The sequence below is a fragment of the Xenopus tropicalis genome, chromosome 6, assembly GCF_000004195.4.
Source record: "Xenopus tropicalis strain Nigerian chromosome 6, UCB_Xtro_10.0, whole genome shotgun sequence".
NCBI lineage: Eukaryota > Metazoa > Chordata > Amphibia > Anura > Pipidae > Xenopus > Xenopus tropicalis.
This window is the reverse complement of record NC_030682.2, coordinates 151,559,957-151,576,824: the sequence shown is the minus strand read 5'-3', so window position 1 is coordinate 151,576,824 and position 16,868 is coordinate 151,559,957. Positions and strand designations below refer to the sequence as shown.

At 47.7% G+C, this 16,868-nt stretch overlaps 1 protein-coding gene across 1 annotated transcript; it reads left to right on the top strand.

Moving 5' to 3' along the window:
* Window positions 1-580: 580 nt before the first annotated feature.
* nxpe3l.3 (neurexophilin and PC-esterase domain family member 3 like gene 3) lies at window positions 581-11,499 on the top strand. The gene is made up of 6 exons (XM_018095195.2): window positions 581-646; window positions 6,808-7,365; window positions 7,718-7,932; window positions 8,364-8,437; window positions 9,750-9,956; window positions 10,275-11,499. The coding sequence occupies exons 1-6, from the start codon at window positions 581-583 to the stop codon at window positions 10,805-10,807; spliced, it is 1,653 nt and encodes a 550-aa protein (XP_017950684.2). The 3' UTR covers window positions 10,808-11,499.
* Window positions 11,500-16,868: the final 5,369 nt, after the last annotated feature.

Below are 16,868 nucleotides of genomic sequence, written 5' to 3'. Positions count from 1 at the left end.
TCTGTGCTTGTGTGACTGCAGGGCTGTGATTGGCTCTCCCCCTCCTATTGTGCTTCTGGCAGGGACCGTTAGGACACGCCCACCCCTCATGTGAAACCCAGACAGGGACCTGAGAGGATCTATAGGGAGCTCCAATAAAGGGGCCATTTATAAAGGTAATATTAACTTTTAGCCCAAAATAAAACCAGCACCATGTATGTATGTATGTATGTATGTATATCTTTATTTATAAAGTGCTACTTATGTACGCAGCGCTGTACAGTAGAATACATTAATACCATAATTACCTACAGGATTGGAGTGGTTTTTAATTATGTTTTATGTCTTCTTTAACTATTGCTGTGCTGGATTGTGCTCGGCAGATGGTGCTTTGATCAAGAAATAAAGAATTAATTTGTCACTGTAATGAGAAATAGCGCTGAGTTACATTTCCTCCTGTATCCTGGTCTCACTGACTGATGTTTGTACAGTAATAACTCACATAATAACCAGCATTCCTGTATGGCAGGTCACAGTACGGAACTGGTGTCCCAGGGCTGCCTACCTACCTACCTACCTGCCAACCTACCTACTAACCGCAATGGGTACAGTGAGAAGGTTGCAGATTTCTCCTTTCTGGCTCCTCTGTCTGCTCTTCATTGCTGGGGTAAGTACCTACCATTTCTACCCCCTACTGTAAATGATAAGGATATTAGCAGTCACTGAGGGGTTCTGTGCCCCCCATATAAAGGCACAAGGCTGCAGACTGAGTTATACAGGGAACTCTGAGTATCACTCATGTATTATAAGGGATAATGTACCCCCTACTGTAAATGATAAGGATATTAGCAGTCACTGAGGGGTTCTGTGCCCCCCATATAAAGGCACAAGGCTGCAGGCTGAGTTATACAGGGAACTCTGAGTATCACTCATGTATTATAAGGGATAATGTACCCCCTACTGTAAATGATAAGGATATTAGCAGTCACTGAGGGGTTCTGTGCCCCCCATATAAAGGCACAAGGCTGCAGGCTGAGTTATACAGGGAACTCTGAGTATCACTCATGTATTATAAGGGATAATGTACCCCCTACTGTAAATGATAAGGATATTAGCAGTCACTGAGGGGTTCTGTGCCCCCCATATAAAGGCACAAGGCTGCAGGCTGAGTTATACAGGGAACTCTGAGTATCACTCATGTATTATAAGGGATAATGTACCCCCTACTGTAAATGATAAGGATATTAGCAGTCACTGAGGGGTTCTGTGCCCCCCATATAAAGGCACAAGGCTGCAGGCTGAGTTATACAGGGAACTCTGAGTATCACTCATGTATTATAAGGGATAATGTACCCCCTACTGTAAATGATAAGGATATTAGCAGTCACTGAGGGGTTCTGTGCCCCCCATATAAAGGCACAAGGCTGCAGGCTGAGTTATACAGGGAACTCTGAGTATCACTCATGTATTATAAGGGATAATGTACCCCCTACTGTAAATGATAAGGATATTAGCAGTCACTGAGGGGTTCTGTGCCCCCCATATAAAGGCACAAGGCTGCAGGCTGAGTTATACAGGGAACTCTGAGTATCACTCATGTATTATAAGGGATAATGTACCCCCTACTGTAAATGATAAGGATATTAGCAGTCACTGAGGGGCTCTGTGCCCATATAAAGGCACAAGGCTGCAGGCTGAGTTATACAGGGAACTCTGAGTATCACTCATGTATTATAAGGGATAATGTACCCCCTACTGTAAATGATAAGGATATTAGCAGTCACTGAGGGGTTCTGTGCCCCCCATATAAAGGCACAAGGCTGCAGGCTGAGTTATACAGGGAACTCTGAGTATCACTCATGTATTATAAGGGATAATGTACCCCCTACTGTAAATGATAAGGATATTAGCAGTCACTGAGGGGTTCTGTGCCCCCCATATAAAGGCTGCAGGCTGCAGGCTGAGTTATACAGGGAACTCTGAGTATCACTCATGTATTATAAGGGATAATGTACCCCCTACTGTAAATGATAAGGATATTAGCAGTCACTGAGGGGTTCTGTGCCCCCCATATAAAGGCACAAAAAAAGCCCTCAGGGACAGTAGATAAAGTTGCAAGGGCAGCAGGTATAGACAGCGGGGCAGCAGGTATAGACAGGGGGGCAGCAGGTATAGACAGCGGGGCAGCAGGTATAGACAGGGGGGCAGCAGGTATAGACAGCGGGGCAGCAGGTATAGACAGCGGGGCAGCAGGTATAGACAGGGGGGCAGCAGGTATAGACAGCGGGGCAGCCGGTATAGACAGCGGGGCAGCAGGTATAGACAGGGGGGCAGCAGGTATAGACAGCGGGGCAGCAGGTATAGACAGCGGGGCAGCAGGTATAGACAGCGGGGCAGCAGGTATAGACAGGGGGGCAGCAGGTATAGACAGCGGGGCAGCCGGTATAGACAGCGGGGCAGCAGGTATAGACAGGGGGGCAGCAGGTATAGACAGCGGGGCAGCAGGTATAGACAGCGGGGCAGCAGGTATAGACAGGGGGGCAGCAGGTATAGACAGGGGGGCAGCAGGTATAGACAGGGGGGCAGCAGGTATAGACAGCGGGGCAGCAGGTATAGACAGCGGGGCAGCAGGTATAGACAGCGGGGCAGCAGGTATAGACAGCGGGGCAGCAGGTATAGACAGCGGGGCAGCAGGTATAGACAGCGGGGCAGCAGGTATAGACAGCGGGGCAGCAGGTATAGACAGCGGGGCAGCAGGTATAGACAGCGGGGGCAGCAGGTATAGACAGCGGGGCAGCAGGTATAGACAGCGGGGCAGCCGGTATAGACAGCGGGGCAGCAGGTATAGACAGGGGGGCAGCAGGTATAGACAGCGGGGCAGCAGGTATAGACAGCGGGGCAGCAGGTATAGACAGGGGGGCAGCAGGTATAGACAGCGGGGCAGCAGGTATAGACAGGGGGGCAGCAGGTATAGACAGCGGGGCAGCAGGTATAGACAGCGGGGCAGCAGGTATAGACAGGGGGGCAGCAGGTATAGACAGCGGGGCAGCAGGTATAGACAGCGGGGCAGCAGGTATAGACAGCGGGGCAGCAGGTATAGACAGCGGGGCAGCAGGTATAGACAGGGGGGCAGCAGGTATAGACAGGGGGGCAGCAGGTATAGACAGGGGGGCAGCAGGTATAGACAGGGGGGCAGCAGGTATAGACAGGGGGGCAGCAGGTATAGACAGCGGGGCAGCAGGTATAGACAGCGGGGCAGCAGGTATAGACAGGGGGGCAGCAGGTATAGACAGCGGGGCAGCAGGTATAGACAGCGGGGCAGCAGGTATAGACAGGGGGGCAGCAGGTATAGACAGCGGGGCAGCAGGTATAGACAGCGGGGCAGCAGGTATAGACAGGGGGGCAGCAGGTATAGACAGCGGGGCAGCAGGTATAGACAGGGGGGCAGCAGGTATAGACAGCGGGGCAGCAGGTATAGACAGCGGGGCAGCAGGTATAGACAGGGGGGCAGCAGGTATAGACAGCGGGGCAGCCGGTATAGACAGCGGGGCAGCAGGTATAGACAGGGGGGCAGCAGGTATAGACAGCGGGGCAGCAGGTATAGACAGGGGGGCAGCAGGTATAGACAGCGGGGCAGCCGGTATAGACAGCGGGGCAGCAGGTATAGACAGCGGGGCAGCAGGTATAGACAGCGGGGCAGCAGGTATAGACAGGGGGGCAGCAGGTATAGACAGCGGGGCAGCCGGTATAGACAGCGGGGCAGCAGGTATAGACAGGGGGGCAGCAGGTATAGACAGCGGGGCAGCAGGTATAGACAGCGGGGCAGCAGGTATAGACAGGGGGGCAGCAGGTATAGACAGGGGGGCAGCAGGTATAGACAGGGGGGCAGCAGGTATAGACAGCGGGGCAGCAGGTATAGACAGCGGGGCAGCAGGTATAGACAGCGGGGCAGCAGGTATAGACAGCGGGGCAGCAGGTATAGACAGCGGGGCAGCAGGTATAGACAGCGGGGCAGCAGGTATAGACAGCGGGGCAGCAGGTATAGACAGCGGGGCAGCAGGTATAGACAGCGGGGCAGCAGGTATAGACAGCGGGGCAGCAGGTATAGACAGCGGGGCAGCCGGTATAGACAGCGGGGCAGCAGGTATAGACAGGGGGGGCAGCAGGTATAGACAGCGGGGCAGCAGGTATAGACAGCGGGGCAGCAGGTATAGACAGGGGGGCAGCAGGTATAGACAGCGGGGCAGCAGGTATAGACAGGGGGGCAGCAGGTATAGACAGCGGGGCAGCAGGTATAGACAGCGGGGCAGCAGGTATAGACAGGGGGGCAGCAGGTATAGACAGCGGGGCAGCAGGTATAGACAGCGGGGCAGCAGGTATAGACAGCGGGGCAGCAGGTATAGACAGCGGGGCAGCAGGTATAGACAGGGGGGCAGCAGGTATAGACAGGGGGGCAGCAGGTATAGACAGGGGGGCAGCAGGTATAGACAGGGGGGCAGCAGGTATAGACAGGGGGGCAGCAGGTATAGACAGCGGGGCAGCAGGTATAGACAGCGGGCAAGCAGGTATAGACAGGGGGGCAGCAGGTATAGACAGCGGGGCAGCAGGTATAGACAGCGGGGCAGCAGGTATAGACAGGGGGGCAGCAGGTATAGACAGCGGGGCAGCAGGTATAGACAGGGGGGCAGCAGGTATAGACAGGGGGGCAGCAGGTATAGACAGCGGGGCAGCAGGTATAGACAGCGGGGCAGCAGGTATAGACAGCGGGGCAGCAGGCATAGACAGCGGGGCAGCAGGTATAGACAGCGGGGCAGCAGGTATAGACAGCGGGGCAGCAGGTATAGACAGGGGGGCAGCAGGTATGGACAGGGGGCAGCAGGTATAGACAGCGGGGCAGCAGGTATAGACAGCGGGGCAGCAGGTATAGACAGCGGGGCAGCAGGTATAGACAGCGGGGCAGCAGGTATAGACAGCGGGGCAGCAGGTATAGACAGGGGGGCAGCAGGTATAGACAGGGGGCAGCAGATATAGACAGGGGGGCAGCAGGTATAGACAGCGGGGGCAGCAGGTATAGACAGCGGGGCAGCAGGTATAGACAGCGGGGCAGCAGGTATAGACAGGGGGGCAGCAGGTATAGACAGCGGGGCAGCAGGTATAGACAGGGGGGCAGCAGGTATAGACAGCGGGGCAAGCAGGTATAGACAGGGGGCAGCAGGTATAGACAGGGGGGCAGCAGGTATAGACAGCGGGGCAGCAGGTATAGACAGCGGGGCAGCAGGTATAGACAGCGGGGCAGCAGGCATAGACAGCGGGGCAGCAGGTATAGACAGCGGGGCAGCAGGTATAGACAGCGGGGCAGCAGGTATAGACAGGGGGGCAGCAGGTATAGACAGGGGGGCAGCAGGTATAGACAGCGGGGCAGCAGGTATAGACAGCGGGGCAGCAGGTATAGACAGCGGGGCAGCAGGTATAGACAGCGGGGCAGCAGGTATAGACAGCGGGGCAGCAGGTATAGACAGGGGGGCAGCAGGTATAGACAGCGGGGCAGCAGGTATAGACAGCGGGGCAGCAGGTATAGACAGGGGGGCAGCAGGTATAGACAGCGGTCAGCAGGTATAGACAGCGGGGCAGCAGGTATAGACAGGGGGGCAGCAGGTATAGACAGCGGGGGCAGCAGGTATAGACAGCGGGGCAGCAGGTATAGACAGCGGGGCAGCAGGTATAGACAGCGGGGGCAGCAGGTATAGACAGCGGGGCAGCAGGTATAGACAGCGGGGCAGCAGGTATAGACAGGGGGGCAGCAGGTATAGACAGGGGGGCAGCAGGTATAGACAGGGGGCAGCAGGTATAGACAGGGGGGCAGCAGGTATAGACAGCGGGGGCAGCAGGTATAGACAGGGGGGCAGCAGGTATAGACAGGGGGCAGCAGGTATAGACAGGGGGGCAGCAGGTATAGACAGGGGGGCAGCAGGTATAGACAGCGGGGCAGCAGGTATAGACAGGGGGGCAGCAGGTATAGACAGCGGGGGCAGCAGGTATAGACAGGGGGGCAGCAGGTATAGACAGGGGGGCAGCAGGTATAGACAGGGGGGCATCAGGTATAGACAGCGGGGCAGCAGGTATAGACAGCGGGGCAGCAGGTATAGACAGCGGGGCAGCAGGTATAGACAGCGGGGCAGCAGGTATAGACAGCGGGGCAGCAGGTATAGACAGGGGGGCAGCAGGTATAGACAGCGGGGCAGCAGGTATAGACAGCGGGGCAGCAGGTATAGACAGGGGGGCAGCAGGTATAGACAGGGGGGCAGCAGGTATAGACAGGGGGGCAGCAGGTATAGACAGCGGGGCAGCAGGTATAGACAGCGGGGCAGCAGGGGTGCTACGAGCAACACTCTCACATAGCGATGGATTCCGTGACAGAATAGTGTGTTTGGGATTAAGAAATTGCAACTAAGGGGGTTATGTAATAACAGGTGCATAGTTTGCTACAGGTCTAATCACCAATACCAACCAATCAGCAGGCAACCTACTGGTCACGTGTTTAAAAGCAAATATCTTACTGGTTGGCCTGGGATACTGCACCTTTGCATTAAGAGCAATGTTCCAATTAAGGCAAGAGATTTCTCCTGTTCCTGCTTACAGGGTAACCCTTTTGAAATAAAAAATAACAAAAGTGGTATAAAGGTGATACCTTATTGGCTAACTAAGATACCCATAGCAAGCTTTCAGAACATTCTAGTTCCTTTTTCAAGCTGATTACCTGTTTCTACAAAAGTGTTTTTAGGGTCAGTAATCTAATGCCCACGTCTAATGAATATTCTCCCTCCCCAGTTTGCTTTCAGGTTCCTGTGGATGAAGGTTCCACATACCCCCCAATGGCATTATTGGTTGCACACAGCCCCCCATAATAATTCTTCCCCTGCTTCATTGGAGAAAGAACCTCAGACCCCAAACACCACCCAAGGCACTGGGTCTTCTTATCCCACCGCAGTGGAGCAAGAACTTCAGACCCTGATGAAGGTGATTGAGTGGCCCGCGCCTCCGGGCCCCACAGAGTATAATTTCTCCACCAGTCCATTGACCACAGAGTTCCAGCTGCTGTTCCCACGTGGCGCCTATTATGTTGGAGAATATTTAGAAGTTTTCATCACAGCGCGGGACCACGGGGGCCGACCAAAAGCCTACGGAGGGGATTACTTTCAGGCCAAACTGCACTCCCCAACGCTGAAAGCAGGAGTAACCGGCTCAGTCACAGACCATAGGAACGGCACCTACACGGCCTCCTTCCTGCTGCTCTGGCCGGGGCAAGTGGAGATCTCCATAAGGCTTGTCCATTCCAGTGAGGCCATAGCCGTCCTCAAAGACAAGAGGGAGACGCGTCCTGACAAGGTGAGTAGGACTTTTTGCAGTACCGGATCCTCCGCTCGGTGCTGCAGGAATTACATTGGGTCAATATGGATAGACAAGCCAATCTAGGTACTGGGGTTGAACAAGGTAGAAAGTCTTCTCTTCTGGTAACTTCTTTGTTCTTAGTACCTCCAGGTCCATATCAGGATACTCTTCTGGTTTTACAGTATACACCTTGCCCAAATAATTCTAGTTTTTAGCTCAAGAAAGTGGAAAAAGAGCTGCAGCTCACACCGTAGCGCTGGAACCTATAGTTAAGGCACAGAATGATTAAACTTTATTTCTATACATCAGTAGTACTACAGTCAGGAACCCTTATTGTCTCATGGAACAGGTCTACTTCAACGGATACTTTGATGGAACCAACGAAACAATGGAATGTAATGTAGAACTGGCAGGAACTGATATCTGTGAATATCCTGACCCACAGACGGGAGAGTCATGGTTCTGCAAGAAGCCAAAACAGATTCCCTGCAATGCATATAAGGGACATTCATTAGGACCATCACGAGACATTCTTACTCCAGAAGAAGCCTCATTGCTAGATACGTAAGTGTCCATAAAGATCCCAGTCTTCTGTCACTGACATGATCTGGAGCCTAGAAAATAAGAAGAAATCTTGGTTCTACCAGTTCCTGGATAAACCATAGTTATGGGTATTGTTGGGTTTCAGTAAGGACCCTTCCTGAAATGTATCTATTGTATCTGCCGGTGTAAGGAATCCTGGGAGAATATTGTTTACTGAATTGTGTACTGTTAAAGGCTACACTATTGAAAGGCAAAAATCTTGGCTTCTGGAGGATTAATGGTGGAAGCTTGGAAGATATTAAGGTCACTAAGAGCCAATTAGGGGGAAGGGTTTTTGTCAGCTCTAGAGGGGAATGAAATGATGAAATAATGTTCAAGCAGCATCGCTGTATTTATCTATCAAGCAAAGAACTAGAATCAACTCTCACTTCAATGTGTATTTGCTTTTCTAGGTCTGTAAAGGAGAAGCCGATTTCATCCAAAGTTGGAGCATTTATGGTGTTGGCCCCAGAAAATAACAACACGGGTAACAGATTATTTCTTGGTTTTGGGGTGTGTAGAGGGTGACCCCCATGTCTATGTGCCACAAATACTGTACGCTAATGTCCAATCAGGAGAGGTAGAATTAAGTCAGCTCTTTTATCTTTGGTTCCCAGTAAGAACCAAGAAGTTTAGATCTGTCTGTTTATTGGACAGGGCACAGAGTATGGGGGGAGCCAATATGTTGGGCAGGAAATCCTCCACTAGAATAATAGGGGAGAACAAAAGGAGATCATTTGGAATATACTTGCCATAGACCTCCCAGCCTTAGCTCACTCTTTCAGGTCCACATGGAACATGTGTGGGGGGAACACTGTGCCGCTGAGCTTGCACTCCACATCTATAATTCATCTCTGACTTCTGGAACTTTCCCCTCTCTGTTCAAACAGGCCTGTGTCAACCCATTCTTAGAAAGACCATGCTTGACCCATCCTTTCTCATTAATTACCATCCTGTCTCGCTCCTACCACTTACTTCTAAAATAATAGAACGTATTGTGTTTTCCTGTATCACTGACTTTCTACACACCCATAATCTGTTGGACCCGCTGCAATCTCCCCCCGACCTGCGCCCCCTACTGAGACTGCATTGTGTGGAAGTTACAAATGATCAGCGCCGGATTTGTGACGCGGGCACCCTGAGGCCACCCCCTCCGGCCTCCCCCTGTGCGCATGCGTTTATCGCCAACCCCGCCCCCCCACACAGTGAGCGCATGCGCGAACCCGCCCTCCGCATCAGCTGCGCATGCGCATACATTTCATCTCCCATACGGAGCAGTGGGGAGAGGTCCCCATTGCTCCGTATAGGAGCAAAATTTAAAAATTTAATTGCGGCGGGCGGCATGCCGCCCCTAAACTTTTGCCACCCTAGGCCCGGGCCTTTGTGGCCTCTCCACAAATCTGGGCCTGCAAATGATCATCTGGTGCCAAAGCCAAAGATCACTTCTCTATCCCAGGTTCTGTACTTGGTCCGTTGCACAGTGCTATATAAATGAACATATAGAAACATACAGACATAAAAGCATGATGGGAATATTGTATCTTACTCACTATGTTCTATTTACCTTTAGTGACTGGACCCCCAGAACTTAAGTTATCTATGGGTAAATGTTAATAGATCTGACCAGTGTTGGACCTGATCCTTTTTAAGGAGGAAAACTTTAGATCTGATTCCCCAGAGACTGGAGAGTTGTGGGTGGAAGATAATTCAGGAGAGGGGGTCCAGTATTATTATTGGATGTACAAGAGCTGTCTATGAACCATATTGCTATGTCCAATGTTATATTGGGATTCTTTCAGATTATAGGGGAATTTGCTTTTCGGGGCTTCCAATCCCAGAGCCTTCTGGGTTCTATTACCAGGACTTGTGGCAGTCCCGTGTCTGCAGGAACAGAGCTTTCCCGACTCCTCCTGACGTTACTGACTGTCTATCCGGGAAGGTCATTTATATGTTTGGGGACTCAACGACTCTACAGTGGTGGGATTTTCTGTTGAGTTTTATTCCAAGTAAGTGTTTTGTCTACTTCAAGTCCTTCTGGTTGTCCATTCAGCTGGCTTTTTCAGCATTTTGGATATGTTGAATTATTTGACCTGAGCATTTGCGGTGGGAAGGGGGTTACCTACTGAAACACAGTTCTTCTTTGTTCGTTTAATCACACTGTTCCTAAATGTTCTGTGGCTCTAAAGAAAATAAAGGGAAAGCTAAATATAACACCAATGTGTATCTGTAGAACTAGGATACAATGATTAACACTGAGATGTGACTTACTCCTTCTTACTGTACCCATAATGCCCATTCTTTTCTCTTCTTTCTGCCTGCTCCAGCGCTACAGAGACAAGAGCTCCACATGAAGCTTCCAGCCCCACAGTTGGCCATAGACCCAACGCATACATTTGCAGTACAATGGCAGGCCCACCAGAAGCCAGTGAGCATGTTATATGCTGATAAGGAGGAGTTGCATTACATTGCCAATGAACTGGACAGGATAGGGGGCAGCAAAGAAGGGCTGGTGGTTGTTATAAATTGCTTGGCCCATTATATCTCGCTACCACTTAGATTTTATATCAGGAGACTCCGTACCATCCGGGAATCTGTGCTGCGGCTAATGAAACGGAATCCACTAGCCAAGGTCTTCATCAAGTCTGGTAACACGGGATACTTGTACACCCACGGCAGTGATTGGCTGTCCCTTCAGTTGGACACGGTAATGAGGGCCATGTTCTCCGGGCTGCCTGTTACTATACTGGACAACTGGCAGATGACTTCTTGCCATTATGAGCCCCATTACCTGCACCCCGGAGAAGTCGTTGTAAAGAATGAGATTGATTTAATGCTGTCGTTCATTTGTCCAAAATGAGACTCATTAGTGGCCAATAATATTTCTGCTCAGAGCCTCTGTAGCCAATGTAAGTGGAGATTATCCAGCTACTCATTGGCTTCCGCGGTTATTTCTGATAAGCCAAACGTTTTTCATCCATTTCACCAAATCAACTGTTGGTTACAGAGGGTTCAAGCTTCCTTGATGTTTTCTTCAAACTATTTAAATCGCCTATTACCTGTTTCTTCTCAGTGGAACCAAAGCACCAACTTCTCAATGAAGTCAAGACCCATGGTATTTTTAAGAGTTGCCCTTTCAAAATGGCAGCCATGGTAGCCATGTTATTGAGATTCAAGGGGAATCCCTGCTGTAAAGCAGAATAAACCCATAACCTCCCTTGGTAACGTCTTGGTTACTGAACTTCAAGCTAGAACCTGTACCAACATACGGGTACCAGCCACCTCATGAGCATCTCCATAACATGGGACTCTCTGCAGAAGTGGGTAGGGGTCATTCCCTTGTACAACACAACGGGGACCTTTCTAGGTTCAATATTAACAAGCTTTTGTTGGACATTAAGACTGCCAACCAATAAACCCAACATGGACCCAACATCTACCCATACAATGATCTGGAGGTCTAATAAGAAGAACAGACACAAAACCACTGAGCAATCATAAAGTCCCAAACTGTTACTGTTTTATTATTATTTATTAAGTAAAGAATACAAATTTTTACAGAATAAGTTCTATGTATTTTGTTATGTGTCTAGTGTAGGGGTGTGAGAGAGTCAACCATCCCACTTCCCATGCCCTGGGGGTCAGAGGTTTCCCTATTGGCCCAGGGGTAGTGATTGTAGTTCCCTAGTGTATATAAGGGGTGGAGCACAAGGTTCTTGGACCCATTCCATTGGATGATGTTAGTGCTGATGGAGAGTCTGGGGTAGGAAGCTTCATTATAAAGTCTAAGTTGTAAGGTAACCAAAGTGAAGTGGGTGATGAGGGCCCCTGGGAAAGTAGCGGCAGGGGGGTTCTGTAATAGAACACTGGACTGGACAGTTTTATATATAAACCCAGTTAAGGCAGCATAGTGTGGGGCAGTTACATTAGAACTGAGTCCCAGTTGACAAAGTGGGGTGCTTATGGCAGCCCCCCCTCCTCTTTATTTCGCCAAATGAAACCTCGGCAGCAGCCAACAGGGACCTTCTCTAAGATGTTTCTGTGGATTCACATCAGGCATCAGAATGGATTCTCTCCTTCCATTTTGTTCCATAAACCTAGGAGCCCATTTTGTATCAGTGGGGACATCGTGGGGTGTTTATTGATTTATGTACTGGATACAAATGACTCATTTTCCCGGCACAAATGTGAGACTCTAACAATATAACTGACACTGAACGCTCTCTAGAGTGTAAGCTTCTTGCCTGACAGGTCTGCCGGCCCAATAAACCGGATCCCAACTGCCACTCATTTACATTTTATGCCAATTAATCTGTCAGGCAATTAAGCAGCTCATGAATTATTACTTCCAAAATATCTCCTGGAAGGAAAGGTATGTGAGCAACTACATTAACCTGTCTGTCAGCCAAATAATCCCAGGGTGTAACTTACTGTACATGTTGGTTTAACAGCATCACGTGTCTGTAATAAATCATTAGCTTTACACACGGCTTCTATCATATATGGAACGTCCAGAGAAAAGGGAATCATTTAACCATGAAATAAACCCAATAGGGCTGTTCTGCCCCAATAAGGGGTAATTATATCTTAGTTGGGATCAAGTACAGGTACTGTTTTATTATTACAGAGAAAAGGGAATCATTTAACCATGAAATAAACCCAATAGGGCTGTTCTGCCCCAATAAGGGGTAATTATATCTTAGTTGGGATCAAGTACAGGTACTGTTTTATTATTACAGAGAAAAGGGAATCATTTAACCATGAAATAAACCCAATAGGGCTGTTCTGCCCCCAATAAGGGGTAATTATATCTTAGTTGGGATCAAGTACAGGTACTGTTTTATTATTACAGAGAAAAGGGAATCATTTAACCATTAAATAAACCCAATAGGGCTGTTCTGCCCCCAATAAGGGGTAATTATATCTTAGTTGGGATCAAGTACAGGTACTGTTTTATTATTACAGAGAAAAGGGAATCATTTAACCATGAAATAAACCCAATAGGGCTGTTCTGCCCCAATAAGGGGTAATTATATCTTAGTTGGGATCAAGTACAGGTACTGTTTTATTATTACAGAGAAAAGGGAATCATTTAACCATGAAATAAACCCAATAGGGCTGTTCTGCCCCAATAAGGGGTAATTATATCTTAGTTGGGATCAAGTACAGGTACTGTTTTATTATTACAGAGAAAAGGGAATCATTTAACCATTAAATAAACCCAATAGGGCTGTTCTGCCCCAATAAGGGGTAATTATATCTTAGTTGGGATCAAGTACAGGTACTGTTTTATTATTACAGAGAAAAGGGAATCATTTAACCATGAAATAAACCCAATAGGGCTGTTCTGCCCCCAATAAGGGGTAATTATATCTTAGTTGGGATCAAGTACAGGTACTGTTTTATTATTACAGAGAAAAATGAAACCATTTTTAAAAATGTGAATTATTTGATGAAAATAGAGTCTATGGGAGATGGCTTTTCCGTAATTCAGAACTTTCTGGATAATGGGTTTCCGGATACCTGTACTTTTTATAACTTATCTTTCTATTCAGCCCCTCCCCTATTCTTGTATCGTTTACAAAAAGTAACAGTAACAATAAAACTGGAGCCTCACAGAGCAATAGGGTTTGGCTGCCGGGGTCAGTGACCCCATTTGAAAGCTGCAAAGAGTTGGAAGAGGAAGGCAAATAATTACAAAATATATACAAATTTAGTAAAGAAGACCAACTGAAAATTTGGTTAGAACTGACCATTTCATGGATTATATGAATCAATGTCTGTAGAACCAAGTTGTATCCGGCAGAGGGAACGTCACATTCTAATGACAAAAATATAAAAAAGGCAAAATTTTACCAACTGTGTCACCGAGGAAGTGACATAAGAGCCGGAGGGGGGAGGGGAAGACAAAATGGAAGAAATGGTCCCTCACTGATCGATGCTACACAACTGCTCATTGGCCAGATGGATACACTTCCTGCCTTACCCAGGGGGCCGAGGGGCATGGGAGCTACAACCTTTACCCTCCATTTCCCAAAGTCCTTCTTGCTCGGAAAACCGCGAACTCCAGGATTTTCGGTTCAAGGTCCCCTTTAAAGTCAAAAATGTATTCAAGTCCCTTTCCCTACAAAGTTACAGAGACACGGCGGCCGTAGCAGCCAATCATCTCCAGCCCCAGGAATATCTAGGCCAGAAAATACGTTTTCACCCAAGTCATATTCAAACTGACCTTTAAAGGGGAACTAAACCCTAAAACTGAATATGACTAAAATGCCACCTTGTATGTAGTGAACTCACTGCCCCAGCCTCAAGTTTCAGCATCTCAGTAGCAAGTTTGCACTGGGTCTTGTAACCCATGGCAACAAGGCATCTGAGTGACACTCATTATAAAAGTCTCACACCTCAGGGGTCCAATGAATTAGATTTAGGGGGAAATTCATCAATGTTCGAGTTTGTTTTTTTTTTTTTTTAAGTCTTTATTAGGTATTTAGGTATTTATTAAGTGCAAATAACCCAAAAACTCAAATGTTTGTGGGTTTCTATAGAAGTCAATGGGAGTTATAGGCAAAGTTTTTGTGTTTTAAGTCTTTATTAGGTATTTAGGTATTTATTAAGTGCAAATAACCCAAAAACTCAAATGTTTGTGGGTTTCTATAGAAGTCAACGGGAGTTATAGGCAAAGTCACGCAGTGTTTTTAACTTGAGATATTGACGTTTTTGTGTTTTATTCAAGTTTATAAACTGAAAAATTCAATGTATTTATGTTTCTTTATTCAAACAAGTTTTCCTTATTGATAAATAACCGAGTATTCGATATGTGAGTTCATTCCAATTAGAGAAACATGTGGGAAACTGATAAATTAGCCCATTAATATCAGACAATTCAGTTCCCCTATGGGCTCATTTATCCATTTACGAGTTTGTGAATTCGAGTTTTCCCAAATTGATTAATCTCATGTATCAATGAGTTGCCCATAGCAACCAATCAGCCATTTTGAACAGTCATCTACAAGTTAGAAAACAAAAGCAAAGATGTGATTGGTTGCTATGGGCAACTTCCCCGGTGATGTTGTGAAGAAGAAACTACTGGAGACCTTCTGGGAATGTTCTGTGGATTCGGGTCAGGTGACTGATTCTCCCTCCGACCTGGATAAACTATTTGCTTCTATAAATAAAGGGGCCCAGTAACTGGGTTTATAGTGGGTGTTTATAGTGGGTGTTTATGCCCTGGGTACATTCCAGTCACAAAAAATAGATTTAATTGGCATTGTAACTCCTCAGGGTCGAAGTGTCAGCTTCTCGCCCAACAGGTCTGTCGGCTCAATAAACCCTATCCCAACAGACACGAATTTATATTTTCCCAAAGGAACCAGTTGGACCAGAGATTCTTAAATGTATGAGTCGTGACCCAACAGTCGGTAACCAATCAGCTTCTGTGATTCCCCTAAATAATGTGAAATCCTCTACTGAACTTAAAACAAGGCAAATATATGGCTGTAAAGGAAGTTGTGGGTCTCACATTCTGCTACATAATTCCAGTCCCCTGAGAAATAAGAACCACTATGTCAGAGCCAGTGCCTAGTTACTAGGGTAGTTACTAGGGTAGTTACCAGATTAGTCCCAAACTTAAACAACAGGTATTGGTTCTATTACCCAGAATGATTGGCACCCGGCTAAGGGGAACTATTGTTGTGAAAGGGGAACTGTTGTTCATTTTTTTTTCACTATTAAAATATCTTTCATTGAAAGTCAACAAAGAGTGAAGGGGTTTGTTTATACAGAGGTCAATATCTCTTATCGCAGGGAAGATGGTAAAAGTGAAAGTAAAATCATTCTTCATCCAATATATTTATATTAATATTCCTCAAAATCTATCAGGCACCATGTAAGATATAATGATGAACACTGGTTTGGGCCCCTCGGGGAGTGTCTCTGGGCAGATCCCAGCTTACACTCCTGATCCCTAAAGGTGCCCATACACAGCAGGTTTCAGGTGTTTATTCGGGTCCTTTAGACCAGTGCTGTCCAACTGGCGGCCCGCAACCCCCTCTGAGTGGCCCCCCACCTGTCTGTACTGAGATTAACTGGCCCCCTGCATGATTCCACCTCAGGCTCAGGCTGTAACTTGAGATTTTCTTGAAAACTGATAAATTAGCCCATTAATATCAGGCGATTCAGTTCCCCTATGGGCTCATTTATCCATTTACGAGTTTGTGAATTCGAGTTTTCCCAAATTGATTAATCTCATGTATCGATGAGTTGCCCATAGCAACCAATCAGCCATTTTGAACGGTCGCCTACAAGTTAGGAAACAAAAGCAAAGATCTGATTGGTTGCTATGGGCAACTTCCCCGGTGATGTTGTCTTTCCTTTGTCCAATAGATGAAGAAACAACTGGAGACTTTCTGGGAATGTTCTGTGGATTCTCCCTCCGACCTGAATAAACTATTTGCTTCTATAAATAAAAGGGGCCCAGTAACTGTAACTGGGTTTATAGTGGGTGTTTATAGAGATTATTTATGCCCTGGGTACATTCCAGTCACAAAAAATAGATTTAATTGGCATTGTAACTCCTCAGGGTCGAAGTGTCAGCTTCTCGCCCAACAGGTCTGTCGGCTCAATAAACCGTATCCCAACAGACACGAATTTATATTTTCCCAAAGGAACCAGTTGGACCAGAGATTCTTAAATGTATGAGTCGTGACCCAACAGTCTGTAACCAATCAGCTTCTGTGATTCCCCTAAATAATGTGAAATCCTCTACTGAACTTAAAACAAGGCAAATACAGGTATCGGACCCCTTATCCGTAAACCCATTATACAGAAAGCTCTGAAGTACGGAAAGCCCGTCTCCCATAGTTACCCCTTATTGGGTGCAGAACAATCCTATTGGGTTTATTTCATGGTTAAATGATTCCCTT